The sequence below is a fragment of the Spermophilus citellus genome (assembly GCF_964194105.1).
Source record: "Spermophilus citellus genome assembly, chromosome: 1".
Classification (NCBI taxonomy): Eukaryota; Metazoa; Chordata; class Mammalia; order Rodentia; family Sciuridae; genus Spermophilus; species Spermophilus citellus.
In genome coordinates this window covers 270438177-270451007 of record NC_138182.1, presented here as the reverse complement: position 1 = coordinate 270451007, position 12831 = coordinate 270438177, and the positions used below count along the sequence as shown (strand labels likewise).

The 12831-nt window shown below is 39.7% G+C and overlaps 2 protein-coding genes across 2 annotated transcripts in view; both read right to left on the bottom strand.

The window, feature by feature from the left end:
• The window catches only part of OSMR (oncostatin M receptor), a 65137-nt gene extending 55769 nt beyond the window's left edge, over positions 1–9368 (bottom strand). The window contains 1 exon segment of the mRNA XM_081310858.1: positions 9233–9368. The gene's annotated coding sequence lies outside the window, so the exon portion shown is untranslated.
• LOC308658308 (uncharacterized protein) lies at positions 8262–9883 on the bottom strand. Its single transcript, XM_081310867.1, has 2 exons — positions 9229–9883; positions 8262–8434 (listed from the first exon to the last, which is right to left on the bottom strand). Exon 1 carries the CDS (start codon positions 9862–9864, stop codon positions 9229–9231), a length of 636 nt encoding a protein of 211 aa, XP_081166993.1. The 5' UTR covers positions 9865–9883; the 3' UTR covers positions 8262–8434.
• Between the last annotated feature and the right edge of the window lie 2948 nt (positions 9884–12831).

Below are 12831 nucleotides of genomic sequence, written 5' to 3'. Positions count from 1 at the left end.
CTGCCTCAGTGGTGCTACTTGATCCTTTCCCTAAATCTTTGTCTCCCCCTGTTTCTCAGTTCGCCATCGTTCCCCAAAAGATGATGAGCCAGTGATGGACAGGCCTGGATCTTCTGCCCCACCATCTGTCAGTCTCAGAACACAGGTGCCAACCAGGAAATAGCTGGAAAATGAATGCAAATTGATTTCCATTTTCTCATCTTTTCTCTTGCATGGTTTCAACCCTATTGTCATGAAAACAGATTGCTTTTCAGGCCTCTCCACTTCTCCTCTTGCCAAATATTGCTTAATTCATAGTATTTCACAAACATTCCTTTTCTGGGGTCGGGGAGGCAAAACAGGAAGGAAAGATAAGAAATGCAGCCTATTCTTTTTGTAGAACATCCTACTCAAATCTTGTCTCTTTGCCAAATCTCATTCTCAGGCAAGATGCCCATGAATGTCCCTCGGTGTAAATTCTCCAAGTGACTAAAACTTTTAAAGAGAGTGTGAGACTGCCCTTTCTCACCAGCACTTCTTGTTCTGCCACAACTGAGACATTTAATCCCGGGGCATTGCCCCATCACAAATAATCCCCATGTGGTGCAGTGGGATTAACAGTCAGTTGCTTCCCAAGAACTTGGGTGTGTTGCCAAATTCTTCAAAACTGGCTGGGTGACCTGATGACGTCACATGCAAATGCTGTTTTAAAAAAGAAACTGTTCATGGAGGGCACATGCCTGGGTGTGTGCACATGTGAAAGAGTTCTCTTTTCTCCACGGCACACTGAACACTCTCCAGGAGAGATCATACTGTAGGCCATGGAAAAAAGCCTCAACAAATTGTTAAAAAACAAAATCATATTGAGAATTTTTCCAGTTTTTCTTGGAATCAATAACAAGAGCTCTGTACAAAGAGCTGCTTGCCACATCTTGGCGGTGCCCTATCATTCTCACATTCAGTTACCTTCATTTATTTTTAAATAGCACTACATTTGCACCAGGGAATCCCTTTGAAGTGGCCTCCATCATTACAGCAGGTTTGATTAGCTACAAAGTTTCACTCCAATTCCTTCCTCTTCCAAGCTCCACCAGGAGGACTTCCACCCATAGAGTTCAAGTGCTTCTCCCTTCTCCACCCTGAACCCATCCAGTGGATAAATGTTAAGTGCTTCTACCAGGTTTATAAAGTATATCCTGATTTATGGGATTGAGTTACCTCATACACAACTGATTTTTTAAAAAAATTTTTAGTTGTTGATGGACTTTATTTTATTCATTATTTATATGTAGTGCTGAGAATTGAACCCAGTGCCTCACACATGTGAAGCAAGTGCTCTATAACTGAGCCACAACCCCAGCCCCCACAAATGATTTTTTTTTTAACAATGTTGAGTTAAAGATTTCTGGAATTTGTGACATCAGCTAGATTTAAAGCTGAGCCTCTAAGTGGTGACTGAAGCTGAATAAAGAAACAGAAAATCCAAATTTAAGGAGCAGTCTTGATGAAACAAATATGTAGGAATTTAGTATATGCTAAAGGTGATATTTCAAATAATTTGAGAAAGATATATTATTCTCCCAAATGACATGGGAACAATAACCTAGACATTTATGGAAGAAATGAAGGTGTAATAGTTAAGTACATGGGTCATGCTAACTAGGGTCAAAAACTAGGGTCAAAAAAACTCTGGCACTTAATATATGTATTCCTGAATTCATGTTATTTAACTTCTCTAGGATTTAAATTTTATTTTCTGTAAATGAGAATAAAAGAACCTACTTCATAGTATGGGCATGAGGATTAGATAACATTAAGAGACCCTCCACATTCAATATCCAGTTAATGTCAATTTAAACCAGTATTGCTGTTGCTTCACTCTCTTCAGCAAGTTAAATTCCAGATAAAGATATACATGTCAGAAATAAAAACATTAAAGGTACTAGAATAAAACATGGATGAACACTTTTATAATCTGGCAGACATGACATGAAACTCAGAAGCATAAAGATAAAGAGCACTATGCTGATTACATAAACATTTAAAAATTTCAGTGCTATAACTGGAAATGATAACTTCTCTATATTTAGCAAAGAGCTACTATCCCTAATATACAAAGAGCTCTTAAGATAACTTATCTAAAAAAAAAGCAGGGGGAACAACTCTGTAAATTACATGATTATGTATTTGGTGAAAAGAAGAAAATACAATATCCAAAAGAACAGTGAAAAACAAGGCAAGATCACTAAGAAAGAAACGAAAGTTAAAACAGCAATCGTGTGTCTGTATGAATATGAATGTCTATGTAGTATCCATTTGGCTAAGCTAAAAAATACTAATGCCTCTCATTGGCAAGAGTTTTGAGAAATAAGCATGTTCATTCATTAGTGAACAAAGAGGACAACTTTATAGAGGTCTATATGAACATATCTATGAAAATTTTAGTGTGCATTTCCTTCTGATTCAGAAATAATTCTGTCACTGGAATTTTGTCCTACAGATAGTATAGATTCATATGTGTATATATGTATAGGTATCATGAAGTCACTGATAACACCAAAACTTTGTGTATATTTAAGAGAAAAAAAAATAAAAACAGTGCAAAAGTCCCTCAAAAGGAACTGGAAAAAGAAAATATAATAATGGTACTTTTCTACAAAGGAAAACGATGCAATTTTTGAAAAGAATGAACTACATCCATGTGGGCATGGGAAAATGTCCCCAAAATAAAGTGAAAAGGCAAGTTGCAGAATAGTGTGTGCACAGGAACATCTCTGGAATCGAAGTGTGGCAACTATGCAGCTGGCCTCAGAGCTGGCTCCAGAAGAAACTCCTCGCTGGAGTGTGGACTCACAAGGGCACAACTGATAGCCACCCTCCACACACTCACACCCCTATGCTGCTCCCAGCCAGGGAAGACTCAGACTCCTCCAATGAGCAACTCTGTTCAGGCTGTGCGTCTTGCTTGGCCACAACTCTCCTAGAACTATACCACAGCCGGAAGCAACTCCTTCCCACCGTCCATCTCCTGGACCACTTTCCCAGGTCTCAGACCCACACTGGTCTGGCGGCTCCCTCTGCCCATACCTGCATCCTTTTCCTCCCTCTCTCCCTCCCTCCCTCCCTCCCTCGAAAGTGCTTCCCTCAATACATCTCTGTGTACCTTTTTCTGTCTTGCTGTCCTCTACCTGAGGGATCCCAACTGGCCCCCAAACACATACACATTTACTCATAGTTATAAACATAGAGCTGGGATAGGAAAGGGCAGGTGGACAGGATGAGGGAAATTACAAATAACTCTTTCAAATTATGTGATTCTGTAACACAAAACATTCTTTAAATTGGTGTGTGTGTGTGGTGTGTGTGTGTATGTGTGTGTGTGTGTGAAATACTTTCCTATGAAAGTAATAGGAAGATTGGAAGTAAAGAGAGGTGACCAAGGCAACAATAGTGGAAAGGTTTACTCACAAGCAGTTTCTGTTGATTTACTTCTCAAAAAGTTGGTGCCCATACAAATAGTGAAACTTCATTCTGTGTTTGCCAAGTACTATTTCTGGTTTACATTTTTCCAAGTGTTCTGAAGTACAACTTACTTAATTTTTTTCTGTTTGCAAAACCACTTCCAATTGTGGCTTTTCTTTCCATGACTTTAGGTTTTATACTCAGATTGGATATATGTTATATGATTTTTTCATTTTAATCGACATTTTCAAATAATCAAGATAGTCAGGGGCTGGGGTTGTGGCTCAGTGGTAGCGCCGTTGCCTAGCATGTGTGAGGCACTGGGTTCGATTCTCAGCACCGCACATAAATAAATAAAGATAAAGGCTTGACAACTAAATTAACAACTAAAGAAAATATTTTAAAAAGATAGTCAAATGTCTTAATTATTTCATATCTAAGAATAGAACTAGGTATTATAATTTAGTGCTTTCATTAAACGCTGTTATTTTAAAAAGGACTGAAAGAAGGAAAGGAGGGAGAAAAAGACAAAGAAGAAAGGAAAACAAGTATAACTTAGTTCTTTAGCACAGGGTATTTAGAGAAAGCAATTACTAAGTCCTAGTAATCACATGTGTTAAAAATAGGAAATACTGTCACCAGCAGCATAATTTTAAATGGTAGTAAAAGACTATACACACAAATTGTGGACAAAGGACAAGTAGCTTTGATATCATCTGGTAGCTTTCGAGAATGCAACCTCCCAGGCCACATTTCAGACTTATTGAACAAAAACATTTTTTTTTTTAAAGAGAGAGTGAGAGAGAGAGAGAGAATTTTTAATATTTATTTTTTAGTTCTCGGTGGACACAACATCTTTGTTGGTATGTGGTGCTGAGGATCGAACCCGGGCCGCACGCATGCCAGGTAAGCGCGCTACCGCTTGAGCCACATCCCCAGCCCCACAAAAACATTTTTCATTCATGCAAGGTCCCCAAGTGATTCATGTGTATACTGAAATTTGAGAAGCACTACTAAATTGGAGATTTATTACATATTTTTTCTCCTAGGATACTAACAATAAATAATTGGCTAGCTCCTACTCTCAATGATTCTCCAAAAATGACAGAGAATGATATAAAAAAAAAGGATATAAAAATAAAAAAAAATAAATGATCACAGCATGCAGCAGAGATTAATTCTCCAGCTGGTACTTCCCTAAGCTACTTATAGGCATTATTAGTTGAATCTTCACAACTGTCCCATGGAAGAGATTCTTTCATTATCCCCATACATAAATGAGGAAATCAAGGGTAAAACAGGTGAACAGTAACTTGTCCATGTTGACACAGTTAATCTACTGTGAAGACAGAACTTGAAGCCAGGTGAGTCGCTTACCAAAGCCCAACCCTTTACTGTAAGGCATCGCTTCCTCAATGCCTGGAGTTATATTAAAATGAGCAATAAGGAAGAAAAGACTGCTATTGATTATGAACTCAACAAAATTCCAAGGAAGTCCAAGAGAAATTTATTAAACTTGACAAACTAGCTATAAAGTTTATATAACAAAGAACATGTATGAGAACCACTTAAAGATTGTGTGAAATATATACTATTAGACATAAAAACATTATTAAAGCTCTAGTATTAGCAGGGTGATATTGATATGAGAAACAGAATAGAGTCCTGAAACGGACCATTGTATAAACAGGAATTTATTTTATAATAAAATCAAATTTCAAATGAGTTAAAAGATGGACTATTAAAGAAAATGGTGTTGGATTGACTGTCTAAAAATTAAAGAAAAAATAAATTACATTCTTACCTTTCATTTTATTTAAAAAAATCTGATGTTTTAAAGATCTAATGTAAAAACTAAAAAATAAAGATATTACAAGAAAATAAGATAATTTAATTTTTAAGTGAAAAAGACTTTCCTAAGCGAGACAAAGCACATAAATCAAGAGATTGCTGTGTTTAAAATTTCTGTGCAACAAAGATAGTTAAAGACAAAAATAGTATGAATTAATAAGCAAAATGTGAAAGATACATATGATGGAATAGAAATCATCCTTAAAAATAAAAAAAAAAATTCTGGCACTTGGCATGACATGAAGTTGGAGGACATGATATTAAGTGAAGTAATCATGAAAGGATGAATAACTATTTCATTTATATAAAAGTAGAGTGGAGTTTGCCAAGGGTTAGGGAAAGAGAGAAATGGTGAGTTATTATTTAGTGGGTTCAGAATTTCAGTTATGCTAGCTAAAAAGTGTACTAGAGATAGATGGTAGGGATGGTGAACAACAATGTGAATATATTTAACAGCACTGAACTATATCCTTAAAATTGTTAAGATGTTAAATATTATATGTAGTTGGCCATAGTAAAAAAATGATAAAAGAGATCATTATGCTACAAAAAATATTTGCATCATCTACAAGAGACGCAGTTAATAAACAGGTACAGAGTTTGGGCAATAAATAGGGATGAGGAAAACCCAACTCAATAGAAACTGTCAAAGGACATGAACAGTTAATTTATAGTTCATAAGTGATCCATAAATATATACAGGTAATTAAATCATAGTAATAATTAGCAAAATGCAAATTAAAGTACTGTATTGGATTCCCTTCTCTTACCAGATTTAAAAATAGAAAAGAAAAGATAACAGCTGGTGTTAGAAGGGATGAGGGGTAACAGATTATCATGTGCTGAGTTTAAATTAGTACAACAGGAGGACACGCAATTTGAAGGATTGTGTTTGCCAAGTAGAAATATGGGCTCAAGAAAAGCTCTCGTGACCAGTCTAATTCCACATCATGTACAACCACAAGAATGGGGTCCTAATTAAAATACGTTATACTCTAATTGTATTTTGTATGTATGTCAAAATACACTCTACGGTCATGTATATCTAAAAAGAACATTAATTATTAATTAATTAATTAATTAAAACTCTCCTGGGATTCTAGTCCATAGAAGTACTAACACTAGAGCCCAAAGACAGATGCACAATCTTCCCTAAAGCAGTCAATAATGCCAAATTATTTTAAAGAACACATATGTGCATTGATAAAGGGGATGGGTAAATTATATAGTATTTCTTCTTTGAAGTACAGGGAGCCATTAATCAAAGAGATAATGTATAGATTTGGAAAGCTCTCTTAAGAGTTGGAAAGTGAAAAAGGAAGCTGTACACTAAGAATAGTAAATTTGCATGCTTAAACAAACTAAAAAGTGTGTGTATCTATCCACATTCTGCAAGTCTTTAGAAAGGAAAAAGATCTTAGAATGACAAACTTAACCTCTGCTCTTCCAAGTGGAGCCGGGTATCCCTAGATGATGATGATGATGATGATGATGATGATGATGATATGCCTAGATATCATGGCATATACTTCCACATTATTTGAGAATGTATTGTCATTCTTGTGTTACTTTACAAACATACAAACCAAATATAATCTAGAGCAGATGCTGAGAAACCAGTAGAACGAAAATGAGGAGGGGTGGAAGAGGTGAAGCCAAGGACAAAACCCTTGGAAAAGAAACTCTCCTTCTGTAGCTCTGAGGAAGCTTGCCTTCCTTAGAGAGGCTTTCTCTTGCAATACCCTACTTTTTTTTTTCCATTTCACATATTATTTTAAAACTAAAAAAGATGTCCTCTCCCAGGGAAAGGAGGCTAAGGCTCCCTGTTATTGTAAGTGATCGAGATGAAATTCACCAGGAGTCTTTCTACTAGAGCCAACACCCGCCCCAACCCAGTTCCCACAAGGAAAACATGCTCCTTCCTCTTGTCAAATACAATATCACTGGTTCCTCTTTGAAAACCACAATAGTTTTCCTGACTTGGTTCCTTTCTCAGGACAAAGGGTTACAGAGACCTGCCCCTCTGTATTCTGCTGTAGATGTTTCTATCCAGATAAAGACAAGTGAAGAGGAAAGGTGACCCAGAGCTCAAGCGTCCTCCCCCAGAGGCTCAAGTCCCTGCTGGACACCCAGCACCAGCTCTGTTGTCTCAAAGCTGCTTTTGATCTAAAAAGCTCAGACAACAGGAGGCAGAACAGGGGCTAGGTTGTAGTCCCAAGGAGACAAATGGCTACTGAGAATAAGCCCTGTCCAACAATGAAATGCCAGGTGGTAAGCTTTCTGCCCCTGGAGGCATTCTAGCAGTACTTGAAATGCTGCCAGAGATATTCAACTGTGCATCCCCTGAAGATTCTGAATAAGTAGCAGTGATTGAAAATTTTCAGGAATGATTCTCAGACACAGCTCAGTTTGGGAATGCCTCACCACTGTTTGAGGATTTCAATGTCCAGGGTCTTGGAATATACTTTAAAGTAGTACAGAACAGAGACAAAGCAGGATACTAAACAAAAACAAAAACAAACAAAAAACCAAACACCTCAGGCCCACTCCAAAAACTTCTAGAGTTTGAGGGTCAGCATAGTGGTTTTGAGAAAACTCCAAGGCCAGTCCTGACACTGTCACCTGCTAGTTGTGTGGCCATAATCCAGTTACTCAACCTCTCTGGTTTTCATTTTCCTCATTGATAAAATGAGGATAATAATATTAATACCTTATTTATTTACTGGTGAAGTTTAAATGAGCAAACACACGTAAAACGCATATTTAATATAATACCTGGTCTACAGAATGAACCATTATTTATTTAACCAACAAAGAAACTAAAACCAGTAGGTGAAAAATAACTTGACTCAAGTTCCAAAGTCAGTTTAGACTGGGGAGTACTTTTCTCCACCAGAGATCCTCCTAGTTCAAATTAGTTATCACATTCAAGTCCATCTTTCCCCTGCCTACGTCTACGCTCACCTTTAGTCCTCCTGAATCGGTAATAAGCTTGTTCTCAAAGTTTTCCACAAGTTGTTCAAGGCAGGTCCAATAACAAGTGGCAGTTCTTGTCAGTTTCTAGTATTGTGCGTGCCATGCAACAGGAGGATGGATGGATGGATGGATGGATGGATGGATGGATGGCAGGCAGGCAGGAGAACTATCAAGAAGGGAAACAAAGTGTTGGCGAAGAGCTCTGGCTTGTGAGACCTGGGTTCTGATATCAGCACCCTCACAAGTTACTGACTGACCCTACACCTAAGGTTCCTAGTCTATAAAAAGGTACTGGTTCCATTCACGTGGCTGGAGAAGAGGTAAATTACTGCCTGCCCCTGCCACCACCTCAGTCACTGGGATTTCCTTTCTCCACCTGTACGTGAGTGAGTGACCTCCCTGCTTCCCACTTGTCTATCTCAACAGAGACCTGGTGGCGAGAGAGACACGGATTCCCAGAGATAGGACACTGTCAGGTGGGAGGTAAGGTCAGGAGGAGCTGGAGACAGAAATTAACTCCACAAGTTACGTTAGAAGAGAGACAAAAGGGAATTTTAACTCAAACATTTCCCTACCACTTTAGAAAGAGGCGATGGGAGGTGAACTCAAAACCAGGCTGGGGAATGTTGTGCCCTGGCAATCTGCACTAAGGACACAGTCTTTTTCTAGTGTTACCTGCCCGGTAGACGCACCAGAGACTCAGACCCCTTGGAGCACCATTAGCGCAAAGGTTGAAGCTCAAGCCCAAGCAAACACTGTCCCAGGCAGCGCGGAGCTGAGAGCCAGGAGACCGTGCAGTAGCACGTCCAGCGGGAAAGGCTACAGAGATGTGGGATTCTTCCCAGCACCGCGCGGGGTTCGCCCTTCGAACAAATCACGGAGGGAGGCGGGGCGCGCGGCCCGGGAGCTGAGCTCTACGTGGGGGCGCGGAGCGGAGCTGAGTGGGCGGATCGGGGGTACTCACCCCGCGGGCAACGGGCTCCGCGAGCCGGGCCGAGTCCTCAGAGGCGCCGGGGGCGCCAGTGCGGACGCCGTAGTGGACGCGGGACAGACGAGCTGGGACACCCCCGCACCCGGTCTATGAATCAGCTGCGGGGCGAGCGCCGAGGGGCGGGAGTTACGGGAAAGGCGCGGGGGAGGGCAGAGGGGCGAGGACTTTTGCAATTTCCCGTCTTGCGCCTCACTCTTGGCACTCCTGGGACCCGCAGGAATTCGCCTCCTTCTGGTCCCGGGGGAAGGCGGACGGGACCCTGCGGGAGGCGCGTCCCTGGGACCGGGACTGAGCGGGCGGGAGGGGTCCGGTGGGAAAAGGAAGTGGGAGAGGCTTGAGAAGGAAAAGGGGAAATCGAAAACTCCGCAGCCAAGGCTTCCAGCCCCGCGAGCGCTCCTCCCGCCGAGAATCGGGGACTGGTGGGGTCTGGGCCCAGAGTGCGCCCATGGGCCACTAGTTATCCCAAGCCAGAAACCCAAGTTCTGGGCTCCCCGGCAGAAAATCTTCCGCGAAAAGACAAGTTCTCCGTCCAAACTAGTGATCTCGCTTCCCTCTGGAGTTCGGAGCAATAAAAACATGTGGGAACATGTTTCTAGGATCCGCATTGCTCCGTGACCAGGGCCTGTCCAGAAACTCCCTGACAGTTTCTTCTGCTGCGCTGGCCCCACGTTTGATTTCTGAAAGCGCCCGGGTGCCACAATAGGGTAGTTTACTTTTCCTTTTTAAAAACACCACCCAATCTTTACCGTCCAGGCCTTTGAAAGACCTATTAGACTGATTCTTTATTGTTACATGAGAGAATAATTGAAAGCCAATCGACCTTCAGAACTGGTACGAAAACCATCCTTAATGTTCAACAGCCTGTCTCTTCTGTGGCAGCCTCAGAAGGGAAGTCTTGCTCTTCCTCTGTCTGATGGCTCTGCAGGCTTGCTCTCAGGGGACCTCGCTCTTGGTCAGCTCAGAACTAAATCTGAACTAAATCTGTGTCACATGTGGAAAGAAGTTGGAGAGAAAAGTGTGATCCGGAATCATGTCTTAGAATCACTTCTTGAATTGACAATATGGCTCAAAGGAACCTCAGAATTATAAATTATTACAAAATTTACTTTTAATGTTTGTGCCCATTTTTTTCTCCTCCCTGATGATATTAGACTCTAATATATTTAATATATTTAATACTTAATGATACCACAGACCATGGTGCATAATAAATATTTGATGATAATGAAGAAAAGGTAACTTGCTTAGTGAGTCAATGTATGGTCCCTGGCCACACCTTTCATTACTTAAAAGAGTTTGAGAGTCCATTAGTTTAGCCACCTGCCTGGCTATAGAAATTCTGTCAACACAGGTCCTTAGGACTTAAGGACTAGGAAGGCTTTCTGATTCTGTTATTTCAATGAGGGGAGAGAGAGAGAGAGAGAGAGAGAGAGAGAGAGAGAGAGAGAGAGAGAGAGAGGGGGGGGGAGGGAGGGAGGGAGGGGGGGAGGGAGGAGAAAGAAAGAATGATGTGCTGATTTTTTTTTTAAAATAAACAGTGACAGGTGTTTCTTATGGCTAATAAATATGTGGAATTTCTACAAAATGACTCTTAAATTGGGCTTCTCTTACAATTGAGACTAAACTGTAAAAATTTGATCCTCACATAAAATTTATCCGTTTTTGTACTCTTCCAATTTCTTACGTTTCCCTTTATTCTAGAGTTCTCTTGCTATAGCACCTGTATATTTGTGATCTTATCTCTAGGGTGGGTGTATGGAGTTGAGTAGTGTCCTCCCCAAATTCATATCCCTCCAAACCTCAGAACATGACCTTATTTGGAAATAGTATTTTTACAGATTTAATTAAACTAAGATGAGTTCATACTGGGTAAGTCCAGTGACTGCTGTGTTTATAAGAAGAGGGAAATTTGGTTATAGACACCCGGGTACATACCATGTAATAGTAGAAACACAGACTGGAGTTATTCTGCCTGAATCCAAGGAGTGGCAAAGATTACACAACCAACAGAAGCTGGGATAAAGGTAGAACAGAGTCTTCTTCTGACCCTCTAAGAAGGAACCAGTCCTGACAAAGCTGATTTCAGACTTCTAGCCTCCAGAACTGTGAGAAAATGACTGTTTTAAGCCACCAAATTTGTGGTAGTTTGTTACAACTACCCTAGGAAACTGATACATAGGTTATGTTCCAAAGGTTAAATTAAAAAGTTTTCCCGAAAACAGATAAAATGAAAAATTCCAATGGCTTATTTAGCTAGGAGTTGAAACACCCATTCTTGCATAGCATTAATAAGATGTTGCAAAGTCACATATTCTGCATAATTTGCCCTCCTCCCTGACACTCTCTTTGCCTTTTGATTTCAATAGCAAAACTCTCTTCACTCACCATGTCCCTGACTTTCTTCGCCATCACTTAGGACTTCTTGTTCTCCTTGCCCTTAAAAGGTTGATGTGTCCTGGGGTTCCATCCTCAACATTCTTCTGTGATTTCAGAATCTCCTGAATGATCCCATCCATATCCATGGTTTCAATGATCATTGTACTTTAATGGCCCTCAAATTGTCCTTTTCATTGCAATTATTTCATCCCAGTTTCAAAACAATTTATTTGTACTTCAAATTCAGCATGTCCATTCCTCAGTTTTCTTCACTTGATTCTCTTATATTAAGTGAATGGTCCAACCTTAAATATGTATTTGATGGACAGTGGAGTCCCAAACCTGGGATTTATTCAAATCCAAAACCCTGAGAATGATCCTTCATCCATCCTCCATCATCATTTACTTTTTTCTTTTATTTTTCTTTTATTTATTTTTATATATAACAGCAAAATGCATCACAATTCTTATTACATATATAGAGTATAATTTTTCATATCTCTGGTTGTATACATAGTATATTCACACCAATCTGTGTCTTCATACATGTACTTTGGATAATAATGATCATCACATTCCACCATCATTAATTACCCCATGCTCCCCTTCTGCTCCCACCCATCTGCCCTATCTAGAGTTCATCTATTTCTCTCATGATCCCTCTCCCTATCCCACTATGAATCATCCTCCTTATATCAAAGAAAACATTCAGCATTTGTTTTTTTGGGGATTGGCTAAGAAAATTTCATATGTATAGCTCTTGTAGGGGAGTCATGAGTGGAATCCTCAACCAATTTGTCAGAGGAAAATTAGCTTCATAACTGTCAAAACATCATTTATTATATATCTCTTATATGCAACATAAAGATATGCACATCATATGAAATCAGCTATCTAAATTATGAAATACAAATGATTCTATTTGTTTAATGACTGCAAATATCTATAATTACATATCAGGCAGTATTTAGTTACCAAACTGATGAAATTTGAAGAAATTGGGAGTTTTGTGAAGAAAATGACTTTATCAACTAAGCAATGAATGATTGTTGAAAATCTCCCTAATCTATGAGAATTTTATCAGTGTGTGTGTGTGTGTGTGTGTGTGTGTGTGTGTGTGTTTATGTATGTTTAATCCAGGGGTGATCTACTCCTGAGTTACAATCCCAGAGGCCACCTCTCTGCCACTTTCATTT

Excerpts from the sequence above, each read along its gene's own strand:
- LOC308658308 (XM_081310867.1), bottom strand. The coding sequence starts at position 9,864 with ATGCGGATCCTAGAAACATGTTCCCACATGTTTTTATTGCTCCGAACT.